This window comes from Pundamilia nyererei, unplaced genomic scaffold (genome assembly GCF_000239375.1).
Source record: "Pundamilia nyererei isolate P.nyererei 1_Seehausen unplaced genomic scaffold, PunNye1.0 scaffold00009, whole genome shotgun sequence".
Classification (NCBI taxonomy): Eukaryota; Metazoa; Chordata; class Actinopteri; order Cichliformes; family Cichlidae; genus Pundamilia; species Pundamilia nyererei.
The window spans coordinates 648,601-666,402 of NW_005187410.1; the positions used below are offsets into that span (position 1 = coordinate 648,601).

General features: G+C 38.6%; 1 protein-coding gene across 3 annotated transcripts in view; it reads left to right on the forward strand.

Moving 5' to 3' along the window:
- Positions 1 to 17,802, forward strand: part of cps1 (carbamoyl-phosphate synthase 1, mitochondrial) — a 61,803-nt gene that overhangs the window by 18,563 nt on the left and 25,438 nt on the right. For all 3 annotated transcript variants that reach the window (XM_005723279.1, XM_005723280.1, XM_013908385.1), the window contains 8 exons: positions 3,317 to 3,458; positions 4,111 to 4,176; positions 4,740 to 4,803; positions 5,048 to 5,229; positions 7,898 to 8,092; positions 10,401 to 10,468; positions 12,947 to 13,022; positions 14,110 to 14,187. In XM_005723279.1, coding sequence (XP_005723336.1) covers positions 3,317 to 3,458; positions 4,111 to 4,176; positions 4,740 to 4,803; positions 5,048 to 5,229; positions 7,898 to 8,092; positions 10,401 to 10,468; positions 12,947 to 13,022; positions 14,110 to 14,187 — 871 coding nt within the window. The remainder of the gene's footprint in view (positions 1 to 3,316; positions 3,459 to 4,110; positions 4,177 to 4,739; positions 4,804 to 5,047; positions 5,230 to 7,897; positions 8,093 to 10,400; positions 10,469 to 12,946; positions 13,023 to 14,109; positions 14,188 to 17,802) is intronic.

The following is a 17,802-nucleotide window of genomic DNA, read 5'->3' on the forward strand; positions in this document are numbered from 1 at the left end:
CTCTCTTATTTGGTCAGCTGGCTTAGTGAAAAAAGACACACTGGCTGCATAATGTAACTCTGCAGTCCTCTAAGGAGGAGTCGGGCTCAGACAGAACATGTTGAGACTTCTGCAAAAGTTGCTACATTACGCATTATATGCTTTTATGCAATGGTGTTAACATTTCCAAAGAAAGCTTACTTTTGACCATTTGTTCTATTTTTCCAAAGTTGTTTGCACAAAAGTCAATATGAATATAGTATTGAGTTGTTTTTTTTTTATTGGTACTTGCATTTCTATAAATTAAAATTGCATCATGCTGCCATGGATACCTGGGTATAGATAAACCACAGACAGTCCCTAGCAATTTAATGATTTATGCACACAAATGTAAATATAATCATTTAAAAGTTTAAACTTCAAGGGAAAGTGAGTTTTTAAAACATATTGTGTGTTCATGTGTCTTTGCAATATGTCAGAATACATGGCAACTTTCTATTCACACATAGCCGCAATGGCTCCGGGCAAGTATATGGTGGAGTGTTTTATTTGTGCGCGATGGTCTATTCACATCGGTTCATGGCATGCGAGGGGCTTTCTTCATTCTTTAAACTGCTTTTCCAGACAAAATTGCTCACAACACAGCCAAGCTTTGGGATCAAATGTCTTTCCTTTGATTCTGACTTGCCGCTCCCCTTTCTTGGGTTTGTTATTTCTCAGCAAAGCCACGTGCAGTGGGAGTTAAAACACACTTGACATTTCCAATATTGTTACGCTATAAGGTTATAAATAATTCAGATAAGGAGCAGGAAGAAAAGGCAGTGGTTTACCAGGAAAATAGAATCCCTTATTGTCTCTACCTTGAGTTAAAGAAATACTGCTACATTTGCTTGTTGCTTTGTATGTGGGAGTTGGATGATAAAGTCAATATCAACTTTATAGCAGCATATTCATCTGTTCAGTTTAAACTCATTACTGAATCAGGAAGCAAATGGAAGTTTGCATACCTCCTAAAAAGAATACTTTCAACACTTACAATGTGGTGTTTTTATATTATGTTTTTTTTAATGTGTGGAATGTTGTATTGTTTTAATAAAGTTTAATATTTTATCATGCACTGGAGCGGTTTTACCTACCACCTCCTCTGTCATTTTACTGCAGTAATGTTGCAATTATAGTTTGGATTTTTAGCTGGCTAGAAAATTCAATACAACATGTAAACAAAACAAATTTAAAAGGACCATTTTTCCTTGAGTACTTACTAATAACAGAATCCGTCACACTACCTCAGATCTTGTGATAAGCTAACAGAGTCATGGTAAAAAAGTTCATTCTCTTTAAATTCTAAGGTTTTGTGTCAGGACATATTTTGAATTCTCCCCAGACAGTTTTAAAATTGGGTAAATGCAACCTCAGATGAAATACAAATCCAAAAAGAAACTGAATAATACTAAAAATATTACTTTGCCATTGCACATGATTATTGGTCAACATCAGGTGTGGCCGAATCTATGAAGTTTATAGTTTATAAAACAGTTTATAAAACCTGTGGACAAACCTGTATGAAAGCAGTTTGCAGGTCTGGACCATTCAGGTAGGTGTGTGTGTGTGTGTGTGTGTGTGTGTGTGTGTGTGAGAGAGAGAGAACAAGGACGAAAGACATCAGCAATGATGTGAAAGAGTCACCCTTTGCTGCCCATCAATCTGGGAAGGGTTACGTGGCTGTTTGACATTCATTTTCTTACAGTGAGAATATTCACAAGTGGAAAATTATTTCAGCAAAAAACAGAACAAAACAGTGGAGTGGACGTACTAGCAAATTCAAAGGTCAGACCGTGCAATGCTCAGAAAAACTGGAAAATACCCAAGAGCTGCATCTTAAGACTCTACGGGCCTCATTTAGCATGCTAAATGTTAAAGTTCATGACAGTACAATTAGGAAAAAAAAAACTGAACAAGTATGGCTTTTTAGGGATGGTTGCCAGGGGAAAGCCTCTTCTTTAAGTTTGCATGTAAACACACCACAAGACAAGGAACAATGTCCTTTTAGGAAATGAAACCAAAATGGAGATGTTTGTCTATAATGCACAGCACCACATGCAGAGAAAACAAACAAATAAAACCCATATTGGTATAAACTACTCATACCAGCTGTCAAGAGTAGTGGTGGGGGGCTGGTGATTAAGGTTTGTTTTGGAGCCACAGTACATGGACATCCACGAGCACCTTTTGTATACCAAAGTATTCTAGAGTCAATTATGACATCTATTGGACAGCTAAAACTGGTCATGCAAGAGAACAAGTTTGCCTAGCATATTTACAGAATGGCTGAAAAAGAAAAGGGTCGAGGTGTTTATAATGGCCCAGATTCAACACTCAACCTGACTTTAAGAGAGCTGTGCAAAAACAAATACCCAAAAGCCCCTATGAACTGAAGTAACATGGTAAAGATAATGTGAGAGGAGAATGACGGAACGGACCACATTTTCCAAACTTTAACACTACGCAGCCGCGCCACAAACCACGCCCCGCAACAGATGAGTGGGCAAAAGTTTCTGCACAATGATGTGAGAGACATTAAGAGAATTTTTGTCTTAATGTGTAAAACATTGCTATTGACAGACTATAAACTGTTTTACCATCACAATAGGTAGTATGCCAACTGATATAAATTCTTTGATCAAAATTATTTTAAAAGGGGATTATTATTATTATTAAAGAGGATTTATTGTATCAATAGAAAATTGATATGCAGACTATCAGTGCAAGTAAATTGTGCAAGGCATGGTATCACTTAATAAGTAAAAATGTAAATAGACAAAGGAATAAAAAAAAGATATCTTATTCCTTTCTCAGACGTCGCTCTACGTGTTGTATTCCTGATTGTGACTTTTCTGCACACAAACCACATACTCTCTTTACCATGATTCAGAATTCACCTTCCGATTCCCAACTTTATTCCCACTGCTATTTATCTGTGTAACCTTACAGCTCACGTGGAAGTTTTATTGATTCAAATGGGTTTTAAATGGCTGCACTTGCCAGCCTAATGCTCCCACAACTTTGCACCTTGTTTGTCAATTTGTTATTGATTGCTCTGAGGTGGACGCTTCCCTGTGGTCTCCGCTGCTGGGTAAGTGAGCTAGTCATGACCCACTTACTCGATTTCACCTTCTTATTTCTATGGTTCTATGGACGTTTTCCTCTTTTTCTCATACTAATGTCTGGCATTTGCAGGGATTCACACTTAAAATGCATCAAACTGTGGACAGTCTTTAAGATTCAGAATGGTTAGCAAAATTGCCTAATTACCTCTGCTGATTATCTTTTCCCACAGTGGCACAGTCCCCAAGGGGATGTTGCTAAAGGCCAAGCAGGACGGCTTCTCAGACCGGCAGGTTGGTCAGATTCTAGGCTGCAATGAGGGAGTAGCAAGAGAGCTGAGGCTCAATTATGGCATCAGACCTTGGGTCAAACAGGTGAGCATTACTGGGCTGATCCTTTTAGTAGAGACCAGATGGGCTCAGATAACTGACTCTGGCTAATCGATATATATACACACACCTCAACAGAGAAGTATCCTCTGGCTACAAATATATTTAAAAGGGAAGCATAAAAAGTGCATATAGCGAGAGAGTCAGTAAAGTTGTCTTTGCATCTTAGTCTGTATTGACATGTCCTTTGTCCAAATTTTATTTCTTGAAGCAGGTGACTAAATTATTAACATCTGCAAATCCAATTCACCAGCCTGGCATGAAATCTGTTTTTTACAGGGCCGGGACAACAGCAGAGTTCATAAGCGTAAAGGGATGAAGCTGTATCAGCTTCAGAGGCTAACTTTTTAGTAGTCCAAATTTATTTTTATTTAATACATCATCAGCTAGTACATGTTCTGTCTTTAACCACATACTGAAGTTAATACACATGATAATCTGTAATTATGCGGTATCGTGGTAAACCTCGTAAAAATGAGCAAATTTCTTCGTTCTGGAGAGAGTCTGCATGCTCTTCAAATGCTTAAACTGGTTTACTCCCATGTTGGCCATTATGATTACATTATAGAGTAGTAGTTGAGAGTTATTTATTTATTTAAATGCCCCATTTTTAACATTTTGTTTTCTCTCATCTTAGATTGACACTTTGGCTGCAGAGTACCCAGCAATGACCAACTACCTGTATTGTACTTACCACGGTCAGGTATGTGGTCTCGGAAAAACAAAGTCGTTTGTAAATATACAATTATTGAATGTATAAAATTGAATTACTGTATCTCTTACTATGTGAGGCACACAGTTTATTTGTTTGCCTACAAACTTTTTTCACTATCAGGACTTGAATAGACAAAATGAACACACAGGAACATCTTAGGCCCATGAAGGTTCTTATCTAAATCTGATATTATGATGTCATCGTGTGGCCTGGTAGGCATCTACAAATGGGCTAAAATTACCCATTTGTAGCATTTATCCACCTTGAACACTTTGTAAAAGCACATCATTTTAATTTTAAATCCACAAAAATATATAATTATATCACTATGTTGCCTAGCATCAACCTAACAATAGAATAAAATCACAGTCCAAACAATACTGTAGCATGACCAAACACTAGTATATTTACTAGTAAATGCACATATTAATCCACTGGCTGACTTTCTTATTTGTTTTGAGAAGACAATGAAAGAAAATTTGGCAGCAAAATAAGGCTAAAACATGGTTTATGTATGCAAGAGTCTATCGTTGATTTGTCTGCTTCACTAGGAGCACGATCTGGACTTTAAAGACCAGGGAATTATGGTTCTTGGTTGTGGACCCTACCACATAGGTGAGTGTAATAATAAACTGTTTGTTTGATTGTTTGTTTGTTGCAATATGTGATAATAAAAATAGCACTATTACTTCTAAGATGTAAATTTTTCATTATTTCTCTTGTCTAGTGTTTTTTACCCAGATGGGATATAACTGAAACTTGCTGCATTTTGTTTCAAGTTAAAACTTTGTAGGATGAAATTTTGAAATTGTGATCTTCCTTTGATGGCCAACCTATTTATCAATCATTTGACCACCAGGCAGCAGTGTTGAGTTTGACTGGTGTGCGGTGTCCAGCATCAGAGCCTTGAGACAAATGGGCAAGAAGACAGTTGTAGTAAACCACAACCCAGAGACGGTCAGCACAGACTTCGATGAGTGTGATCGCCTTTACTTTGAAGAACTGACCCTGGAACGCATTCTGGATATCACCCAGCAGGAGGTTAAAACACTACCGAACACGTGACTTTTTTTCATTTGTGGAAATTCAAACAAAATACACATATTTCTCTACTTTTTGTAAACGAACAAATATTTTAATGCAATACAATTAAGACACTGTCCAAACCAAACATACTACAACTTTAAATGCTGAATTACTGAAAATACCAAAGATAAATGTACTGCCCTGCTTTGATCTAAAACTCTAAGCCTATCACAGCTCAGTGTTGAGGCAGTAGACCCTGGGCAGGTCACCAATATGTTAAAGGGTTTTGTCAATGAAAACGATTATATTCATATGTAAACTGTGGAATCTGATTTAAATATTGCATTGCAACCAATTTAAATTTCCCATAAACAGAGTTATATTGATTAAGTACATGATGCATATTTATTAAAGAAATCAATCTTGACAGCTATATCAAAGGCAGAGTGCACTCGTGGACTTAAATGTTTGCCCGATAATACTGGCAAGTAGATTTATAATCCGAGACCAGCACACAAGCACTCATATAATGGCATAATAACTTCTCTGCACTGCTGAAGAATAATTCTTTATTGAAAAATATATAGAAATCAAACATTAGCAGCATGACTGTGACTTATTACCATGGACTACCCACAGAGTAGATCGCCGCAGTGTTGGAGGAAAAATACCTTCTCTGCTCAGAGTGGCATGGATGAAACATAACCACCACTGTCTGAATTTTCTCTTATTCTTATATATGAATTCAGAAAACTGTTAAGCAAGCAGCTTTGTCACTCTTTATGTGTCACACCAATTTTTGCCTCAAAAACCAGCTTAACATAACTCTTTTAAATGTGGGGGGAAAAAAATTGGCAAAGAATGGACATTTTGCTTTTGTTGTTTTGCGTGGGTTGTTTTTTTTATTTCTTTTTTTATGTGTGTGTATGTATATAGAGATGTAGAGATATAGATATCTAGATGTAGAGATCTAGATGTAGAGATCTATCTCTGCTTTTGGTTTACATAATGCAACATTGCATAATGAAGTTTTTTTTATTTTTTTATGGTTATTTCTGGATTTATTGGTTGATCTATGATCCTACTCTTAGTCATGACTAGAAGATGTGGGCAGTAACTGGAAAAAAAAACAAGATGGATCATACAAGTGGTAGAGCTCAAGTTAAGGTGTGATGCTAGGTCTTTTAGGAACCTGGTCAGAGATGCTGCTGCTTCCACATTACGAGGAAGAGCTGAGGTGGATTGAGAATCAGGACTAGGAAATCTTATCGGAGCCCACGTAGGTGATGTGTTTCAAGCATGCCTTACCATCAATAAACCCTAGGGCAGTCTGAGGGCACTATGGACTAACTTGGCCTTGGCAACTCCCAAGATGAGCTAGAAGCAGTGGCTAGGCAGGGGGAGATTTTTGGGGGCTGTGCGTAGACTCTTACCCCTGCAACCTGGACACGGAGAAGTGGTAAATGGTTGTTGGATTGATGATTTTATGAACAAAAACAAATGAACAGTGTATTGTGGACTTTTATAAATAAATTATTTGACAGTTAGCATCCTAAATGTAGCTCACTTCCATCTCCATATTTTTGTACTTGGAGTAAAAGTACTTTGCACGATTCTTAACTTTATATATCTTACTCTGAGCCTTATACAGCCCCTCATCCTGTCTGAAATGAGCCATTTTGGCTCCCATTTAAGCCAACGTTCTTCTGGTTCATTGCCCTTTTGCAAACAAACAATTTGAACAACAGGTGGACAGGGTTACTGTGTCCCTAGCAAGAGCGATGCGCCCTCCGCCAGAGCGATGTACCTGAGATGCCTATATTAAGGATGTCCCGACTCTTTGATGTCATAAAGACTCAAAAGTAGGAAAGCGGAAAAACGGATTGAAAACTTTTGGCTCACAGACCGACCTCTTCATTTGGCCGTGTGTGTGTGTGTGTGTGTGTGTGTGTGTGTGTCGTAAGGTGACTCAGATGTTGTCAAAGAATATTCAAGGGCAACGTTTCCCTGCTATTTTCCGTGTATAGGTTTGTTGGCACCTGTGTATTTATGTTGTGTTCTGTGTTTGTATACTTGCGTCCGCTGACTTTCCCTTGCAGGGGAAATGTAATCCAGTTAAAGTTGAGATGGGATCAGAGTGTGATTAAGTGTTTGTTTGTTCAGGGAGATAGCATTACCATCAATCCCTCTCTCACAGCTACAGTTTGTATATGTGTGTGTGTGATAAATATGGCATTAGAGCATGGAGATAAACCCTGGACAGGAGCAGGAGAGCAAGGCCATGAATAATGAAGAGATACAACCTGGCATTGCCATGGAAACAGCATCCCCCTTGGATCAGCTAGACAGGAAAAGGGGCTGCACGCTGTTATTAAAAGGAGCGCGCGCGCACACACACACACACACACACACACACACACACACACACACACACACATCTATCTTCCCCGGTGATAACTAAACCCATGGCACGACCAAGATCAACTCTTTGTGCTTGTCTCATATTTTCACTGTGATCAGAGGTCAGAATAATTGAAAGTGGTTTCAGAATGTAGATCTTGGCTTATAGGCAGGGTTTCTCTCCTCCCGTCTTTTCTCCCCTCTTCCTCTTCTTGTTTTAGTATTCTAGTTGATTTAGTGCCTGCTCTTTTGCATTCTTCTTATTCTATTTACTCCTCTCCAGGGTTGCTCTGGCTGCATCGTATCAGTGGGAGGTCAGATTCCTAACAACCTAGCCGTCCCCTTGCACATGAGTGGGGTGAAGATTCTCGGGACGAGCCCCCTGCAGATCGACCGAGCTGAAGAGCGCTCAGTCTTCTCCAGTATCCTGGATGACCTCGAGGTTGCCCAAGCCCCATGGAGGGCCCTGAGCTCCCTGGTGAGAGGAAACTCGCAAATTCTGAATTATTGATGTGACAAAGTTGTATAGTAGTACAATGCTGGGATGCAGATTTTTCTCAGCAAACTCTTTACCTGTGGCCCAAGGATCAGTATTATACCATTAATTATTTCTGATAACGGGGAAAAAAAATCAAAATGTATTGAAAGAGGTTTTAATTTTGAGTTGGTGCTTATATATGAGACTTGCCCTAACACATAATGGCACTTCAAATACTAGTTAGCATTCTCAACTTCTTCTTTTTTTCCCTTCAGTTTGTGTGGTACATGCTTTCTCTTATATTCACCATCACAAAATGCAAGAGTGACATTTGCGACTTGTAACTGCAGTTAACAATTTTGAGGCAAAGATTTTAAGACAATATTTTGAGTCAAGGCATGTAAAGACATTTACTTGTATACATTGCTAGATTTATTACAGCTCTGCTGTGGAAAGTGTGTTAATATTGCAGCCATTTAAAAAGTTTTTAGAGTCAAAACATGGTGTAAAACAGTTCCTGGAGAAACTGTAACAAGATTTTGCTTGTCAGCTGAGGCAGAGAACATAAAGTGATTGGAAATTTAGCGTTTTACTTCGTTTCTATAAGACGATCTTGATGGTTTACAGGGAACTCCTATGAATATCAATCATAGTGTTTGGATGAGAAATTTCAAAACTATGAAAAATATTAAGATCATCAAACCCCACGCAGTTTACTGATGCACATATTTGACCATGGAAATGCCTTTTTTCTGATTTATCAATTAGCATTATTTTTTAATATTTAGAATTTTCTACACACATGCTTATTATTTCTAAAATATATTCCTTACAAAGGTACTATTCACTACTACGTGCATGTCTTTTTTTAGTCTTTTTCTTGTAATTGGCTGGCTATACTCACTCCTGGCTCCATCTGAATGAAACACTGGCAGACTGCTCTGTGGAACATGCGGAGCACTGTGGAAATATGTCTGCAGTCGGTGCTAAAATGTCTCTTCCATTACCTTTGCTCTTGTATTCAGTTACCACTGAGGAGTGATTATCTAGTTCACACACACAGATAGAGTTCCTTCTCTCCAAGGTTTGCGTATATTCTATATTCATGCCAGTCTTTGAGAAACGGTTTGTTTTTAATTGGCTGGAATAACTCCAGGAGAGCCTCAGGGAGATGGTTCTTGCATCTCTGGGAAGCTATTTTCTGTTTGGTAAATGGTACTTCACCTGGTGAGTGAAGAGTGGGTAATGATGGAGAGAACAAGACCAGACATGCGGTGAAACAGAATAGAGAGAACGATGATGATGATGATGATGATGATGATGATGATGATGATGAGGAGGAGGAGGAGGAGGACGACATTCAGCCTTGCTTTTGCTTCTAGACTCTGTCCACAACTCCTACAATTTCTTCATTCACTCTTTTCATGACAGAGGGAGGGTTCAAAAGGGAGATGAATGTAAGCCCCATGCTTTTTCACTCTTGGAGCATTTATCTTCCCCCTTGTATTTGCTTGATTTGTTCTGTTCTTCGCAGATATGGGAGTACACCCTTTGTTCATGAGACACTAGTATAATATGTGTTTTTGAACTGAGAAAAGGTCAAACAGGGGCTTGCTGTATAAAAGATTTAAGAGGATGAGCACAAGAATTCCTTGTTTTGATATTTAGTCTTTTATCTGAAGTGTCTGTAATCAATAAGCTTTCTTATTGCAGCAACAACATAGTAGTTACACAAGTCAGATGAATCTAGGTATTATTAAATGTACTTTGATACTCTGGTTAAACTGTCATGTCTGGACTAAATATTCTCCCACATTTAGAGTTTTTAACACTGTTAACACATTTTAGTATGTTAAAGGAATAAAATATTTTTTCACTGTGTCCTCCAAAACCGATGTATTTGTAATTTACACAGATGTCCTAAACAGCTAATATGCAGAACCTTTCAGAACTTTTATTCTATAAAAAGCAAAATTGCACTGGATGTTGATGAACGTTTGCATTTGAAAGCACCTGTCCAACTTTATATTAGCAACCCCAACCCTTCCCCTAATATCAACTGGATTTTAAAACCTTTATGTTTCAGTTAAAGTTGTTTACTACAAAATGTAAAATTGCAGAAATGTAAAAAAAAAAAAAAAAAAATCCCACTTCAGTTGACAGATGTGTTTTTCTAAAATTTTAGTGCAGTGTCACTGGAGCTTCAAGATGCACATTTATATGTGGAGCTCCGAGTTGTGGCAGCTTATTCCCTTTGATTTCTGGCCCAACTATAATACGTCTGCTGTGCACTTCTGTCTCCTCACAGGAAGACGCGTTTGCCTTCGCTAACCAGGTGGGGTACCCCTGTCTGCTGAGGCCCTCCTATGTTCTGAGGTAGGTTTTAATATATCATAACAACCAGACTAATCTTGTTTCCCATCACAAAGGTTGGGGTAGTTCAGATTCTCTTATTCCATCAGCAGTCTCTTAACTGTAAATGTTGCATATTAATCATTAATACTTTAAAATATATAGATATTTTTAGATAATTTGCTTCATCTTTTTCCAAAAAATATAGACTGTAGTGGCCTGCAAGTATAAAATCTAATCAGAATTTATCTTGTGCCACGTTTCTGTCCTAAATAAATACACACTAAGTACACCCTTGGTTTTACTGAGACTTGAGAGGGAAATCAATGGAATTTCTTAACAGCTAATTCACAGCATAATTACTAGATGGATAAAACAGATTTTAAGTTATGATGATTAATGAACTGCATTCACTCAAACGCTGCTTCAGTCATGCAGTGACACTTTTGTCCAGAAGGTGTCATGATGGCACCCTGGATTCGGCAGGCAGTCTGCTGTCACCGAAAACGTATGTTTCTACATTCAAGCTGTGATGTTGTTTTAAACAGGATTTGTCTATTCACTGCAGGGGACTGTGGGAAACCCATGAGTTTTGTGCACGAGGCAATATTAATGTAATTCAGTCAAGTGATATGTACCAGTATTAAAGTGTGCTTCTGTTTGATGTTGAAGGAACTATAATCATACAGTTTATGATCGAATGAAATGAATAATAATCCACTTACAGTGACTTCTGTTGAATACCAGTGGAGTGGAAGCTCCTCTCTTCTCCGTAGCATCAGTGTTCGATGAACTCATCCTGATCTTTAGCATCCCTACAGCTTTTTTCACTTTTTTCCCTCTGACATGCTTGCTAATATATTTTGAGTGTTCTGCTCAGCCTCAGTACATATGCAGAGATACTCATATTTACACACTAAACACTCTCATCCTTGTCGGAATCATACTTCAGTTTTCTGTAGAAGTAAAATGTGCACACAAACGACAAAAGTGATACTATTTGCATATTTAACTTAATCTTTCCATTTAGTTGTGTAAACATTTGCTTAGTATTGTTACTGCTGTGACAAGCAAAGCAGACTTTAAACTAGTCTGTAGTTTTACCATTTTATGAAGGTCGCGTCTTTTAAACATGCATCTGAGATGTGAGTCCAGAGCAGAAAGATTGAGACATCGTCTTATTCTTTGCTTTTAACAAATGCTGCAAAAGCTTTTCTTGAAAATACAAAGTGCAAATGCAAAGTCCTGAAGATTTGCTACGCGTGTGAAATATCTGTGTGGGTGAGTTACCATAGTTGCTTTTATTAGTGGGGGAGAGGGGACAAAAAAAGCATCAAGTGAGTTTATTGCACTCCAGTTGTTTAATAAGTGTCTGATATGGTGAAACGTCTCTGACTGGGAGCTAGCTGGAAGTCTTGGAAGTTGAAATCCCATCAGAATGTGAAAGTAAACAAACGAGGGTTTACAACTGAGCACCTAATTAATACTTGCCACTTTCCAACTGGCCAACCCTAACTAACGTATTGTCTGTCAGACATTAGGATCATTTTACATCAGGCATGTGGCCTTTTACTGAAAGTTGGTTAAGATTAAGACAGCATTTTTACTTACTCCTTAAAAAAAGTCTTGAATTTTCAAAGTATGATGATTACCATTACATTATCCAGCAAATGTGCACCTCTTTAGAACTAAAAAACTCATTGTGATCACAACTTTTACTAATCCTGCTAATACTGGACACATTATATGCTGGGCTAATGGATGGAAAGACATTAAAGCATAGACATTTTAGGGGGTTTTAATAGAATGCTGACTTTTGATTTTGGCCAACACTGGACACATAAGCCATCAAGTTTTAACTCAGCAGCACTTACACAGCATGCTGAACAGCTTTAATCTTAATGGCTGGATACATTTGAATGTTCCGAGAACAGTGAGGCAAAAACTAGATGGCATCTGAGTCAGTTATATGCCTTCATTTAAATGCGATATAAATATATCACTGGTTTCCTGAATGAAGGGTCAGTTTTGTGTTGGGGTTTAGACATACAGTATATCTGCCTCTAAGCTACAGAGAGCTAAGGTATAAAGCTCTGACCCAAGCATGAGGCCTTCCTTCATCCTGTTTCACTCACCACGCTTTTTCTATCAGGAGGATAGCCCAGCTAGCAGTCTAAAATCAAAAACAACAACCACAACAAAACTAGCCTAAATCCATTGTTTTTTTAATGATGAAGATCTGAACTCATTTTCTAGAGCCTGGAGTGCTTTTCGACCTAAATAGCTGTTCTTCTCCCAGTCTCTCTCGCTCCCTCGCTCCTTATTTCAACTGTTTCCAGACCTTGTTCCTGATGGTAATAGTGATGCAATGGAGAGATAATGAGTGTTTTTGAACAATCATTTGAAGCTTGTATGTTCTCCTCTTTTGCTTGTTTCTCATCCTCTCCTGTGCCCTTTTGATTTCCCTTCCCCACTCTCTCTCCCTCGCCTGCATCGTGCCAGTGGCTCTGCTATGAACGTTGTGTACGGTGAAGAGGAGATGAAACGCTTCTTGGAAGAGGCTGCACACGTGTCCCAGGTGAGCTCACTCTTAACTATTTGTACTTACCTGCACCTGCAAAAGAGACATATTGCGATAAAACTCTGTCTCACCCTTTTTTTTTCTTTTTCTACTGGTCCCTCTGTCTCTGTTTAGCATATACAATCACATTAATTTTGCACAAAGTTGTCCCTTTGCTTTCAATTAACTAATGCTACCAGCTGGCAACGGCTGTTGACTAGTATTATGTGCCCATCTCTACTCCACTGAACACCTAGGCAGCTTGGAGGCAGTTGGCCCCTCCAAGGGCCTTTGCTTAGGGCTATATGCGTACACACATGCACATTTTACACCTTCAGAGCACCAAAGCAAACCTTTTCATGGCATTTTAATACACTTGGAACAAGGCAATAATCACAGCCTCTTGTAGTTAAAAGCAAAATAAGGAAAAATGTGTGCAAGAATAGAAATATCTTATCTGCATATATGGATGAACTTAAGCTACGGGGATCAGGTGTTCAGTCTGCTGTGTCGCCTGATGCTGATGGTGGCCAGGGAAGTGGATGCTGTATGCAATGTGTTAGGGACCTGAAGCATGGTGAGAGGGTACACATCCATGCCTGGCTAAAAACAAACCCTAGTCAGCCAAATCTCTCCAGCAACATTATTGTTGTGCTGTTCATTGACTGCCTGTTCTTCAACGTGACTGACAAGAAGTTGAAATTACGGTGTATAAAAGAAAAATGCAACACCTGGGCAGTGTCACCTCTTTTTCTTGTGTTTGAATGAGGCAGACCAGATGTTACAGTGACTCACCATCACCTCTTCGGGGTACAATGTGGTGTAATGTAATGGCAGATGGCTAGCTGTTAACAAAAGTAACTGCCATAACCCACTGTACACTGCTTTCTCAAGTGATGGCAAAAAATGGTAAAGCATTTAGGAGAAGAGAGACTTTCCTCAGTTTTAGTTTTTGGATTCTACCCAGTTCTATGTTGATGTTGGCACTAGGCCAGAAACTGAAAAGTTCTCTTCATAAGATTCATATCTTCTCAATATGAATATACACAACTGCGTTTTGTTTTCCCCCCACAAATGAATAACCTTGCTTGTGACTCTCTTTCAGGAGCATCCAGTTGTCATCACCAAATTCATACGTGGTGCCAGGGAGGTGGAGGTAGATGCTGTGGCCAAGAATGGCAAGGTGGCTTACTCTACAAAGGCATTACTGGCAATACAGGCTAAATATACAACATGTGCTAAGTGTTTAATTATGAGGTTCTTACAGTGCTCACACAAAGTACCCGACTATTTAAACAGTGTGTGGCGTTGTTTAAAATATGACCCGTCCTAATGTTTTAGACTCAGTTTTTTATTTATATTGACAGTACTTTTTTTTTTTTTTTTTTAAACATATATTCATTTATAGTATTCACAACATTTTTATTCATCTCTATAGCCTGGCATTATTCAGTCTTCCATTATTCCTTAGTTTAAACTGAGAGGTAGGACAGATATTGAGCTTAGAAGAAAAATAAAGTGGAGCTAATCTCATTCATCTTGTATGAAAAACATCACAGCCCAGATAGATCTGATGGGAAGAATGGAATATATTAAAACCAAAGTACAGGAAAATGGTGGTACTAAATTATTTTTTCTATTTATATTGGATCAGTTAAGGATACTTTTTAAATGATTCTGCTTCAACATACTGACTTTTAAATCTGGCAGTTCACACAGATTTAGTTTTCCATTGCTTTGTTACTGGATTGAACTGCTGTGTTGTTACTCTGTCATGTATGACATGCACATACAATAACTATGCACAACTTGGCTTGTTCCAATGACTGCTTGAAGGAAAACTCTAATTCAAAGTGCAGTCCAGTTAATGCAATATCAGAAAGGTCAGTTATGCACTGGATGTACACTATATTAGGTACACCTTGTTAGTACTGTGTTAGACCCCCTTTTTGCCTTCAGAACAGCCTTAATTCTTCATGGCATCAATTCAACAGTGTTATGGAAACATTCCTCAGCTGCAGATTTGTGTGCAGCCAACAAATCTTCTACCACATCCCAAAGGTGGTCTATTGGATTGAGATCTGTTGAGTATAGAGGCCGTGAACTCATTACGTTGTTCAAGAAGCCAGTTTAAGTTGATTTGAGATCTGTGACATGGTGCATTATCTTGCTGGAAGCAGTAATCAGGTAAACAGTGGTCATAAAGGAAACTGTCAATAAGAAACATTTACGTAGGTTGTGGCAATTAAACAATATTTAGCTGGCACTACGGAGTGTGGCAAGAAAATATTACTAGTGGTGTGCGGATCGATATTGATTCTTCCGATACCAGTAATTTATGCTCTAGAATCGATTCTCATATTAAAATATCAATATTTTAGTACTTTGGGGTAAATTTGTAGTTTATCATTACCAGGAACACAGTGGAAAGAAACTATATCATTCGGATCATCTATATTGGAAGGAACTACTTCCTCTTACGCCTTTCATAGTCATATGCGAAATACGGCTGTATAAATGTGTCGCAGCCGCTTGGCGTGCACACGAACAACAATGGCTGAGCGTAAACAGAGTCATGCGTGGACATATTTTACCTCCACAAACAGCCGAGACGCAGTTTGCGATACATGTGGCAAGACAGTGAGGTGTTGTGGCAACATCACTAACCTTGTCAAACACCTCAGAGTAAATCATATCACAGAATATGACGAGCGTATGTTGAGGCGAACTGAAGAGGAGGAGAGGGACAGGTGCTGCTAGGGCGAGACAGACGTCTCTCACGGAGTCCTTTAGTGCTGCAGGCAGGCAAGGTGTTCAAATAGGCACAACTTCAAGTTTTTTTTTATTTCTATATGATAATTCTGCATTATTAAGCAATAAGAACAAGTAGTCTGATGTCCTGTAATCATTATGAAGCTATATTATATTATTATTACAATTACATAATACAATTTTATATATATATATGAAATATAATGAAACAGTTTTTGTACAAAGTAATATAATAATAATAATAATAATAATAACAATACATTTTATTTTTAGGCGCCTTTCAGACCCTCAAGGTCACCTTACAGTAGCACGTAAACAATACCATAAAAACATAAGAAAAATGTGTGTATATATAGCAAACACGGTAGATAAAATTTAGACACAAACAGTCATAAAAGTATCAAAGCAAATATAAAAACTGAGCAAGGTAAAAATGTCCTAAGACAGATCAGGTGTATGCAATTCTAAACAGATGGGTTTTGAGTAGTGATTTAAAAGTGGTGAGACAGTGTGTGGTCCGTAGAGCAAGTGGAAGTGCATCCAAAGTCTCGCGCCAGAACAACTAAAGGCTCTGAGTCCCATGGTAGTCAGGCGAGCAGGTGGAACTGACAGAAGGGAAGCTGAAGAAGAGCGGAGTGTACGAGGGGGTGAGTATGTATGGAGAAGATCGGATAGATATGGAGGAGCAAAGTTATGAAGCGGTTTGAAAGTGAGAAGCAGGATCTTGAAATTGACACGGAGGTGAATTGGGAGCCAATGGAGCTGTTTAAGAACAGGTGTTATATGTTCAGTGGATCTAGTTCTGGAAATAATACGAGCAGCTGTATTTTGAACCAACTGCAGTTTATGGAGGGATTTATGAGGTAAATCATAGAGAAGAGAATTACAGTAATCCAGCCGAGATGTGACGAGCATTGACAAGTATGGCGGTACTGTGTCGTGTGAGTGAGGGACGAAGACGGTTAATATTACGGAGATGAAAGTAGGAAGACCGAGTGATATTATATGTGCTGTGAAGGACAGAGTGCTATCGAGAATGACACCAAGACTCTTAACCTGAGGGGAGGGTGTGACAACAGTTATCAATGGATAACGAAAGACTGGTTGGAACTGTAGTCAGTTTTGATCTGGTGCCTATTAAAATGAATTCTGTTTTATTGCCAGTAAGTTTAAGAAAGTTGTGAGTAAACCAGACCTTGATTTCAATTAAACAGTCAGAAATGGATGTGGGTGGGAGAGTAGCTGTGGGTTTGGAGGATGGATAGAGCTGGGTGTCATCTGCGTAGCAGTGAAACTGGATGTTATGCTTCCTAAAAATATTACCTAGGGGTAGGAGATAGATGATAAAAAGTAAAGGACCCAGGTCACAGCCTTGGGGTACACCGGAATTAACTGGAGTAGATACTGATCTGCGAGGGAGTAATTGAACAAACTGTGAGCGGCCAGAGAGATGAGAAGTAAACCAGGCGAGTACTGTACCATTGATGCCAATAGATGCTAATCTGTGAAGGAGGATGCGGTGGGAGATCCAGAATCAGCTGCAAGCAAAAGATCATTGGTGATTTTTACTAGGGCTGTTTCTGTACTGTGACATGAACGGAAGCCGGACTGAAACTGTTCGTACAAGTTATTTCCAATGAGATGATGATGAACCTGTGCAGCCACTATCTTTTCAAGAATTTTTGCTAGGAAAGGGAGATTTGAAATTGGCCTGAAATTATTTAGATTGGAGGGATCTGAACCATTTTTTTTTTCCAGTATTGGAGTTATTATTGCAGTTTTAAGAGAAGAAGGAACAGAACCAGATATAAGAGAGGAGTGTACGATATTAGCAATCAGTGGGGCAAGAGACGGGAATAAGAGTTTAACAAGATTTGTAGGCAGTGGATCAAGTTTACGTGATGATGACTTTAAGTTAGTAATTATGGAAGATAGCTGAGTTATTGTGGGAAGTTCAAAATTGGATAGAGAGGATGACAGCTGAGAAGGACAAAAAATGCAGATAGAACAATTGACCATTTCACAG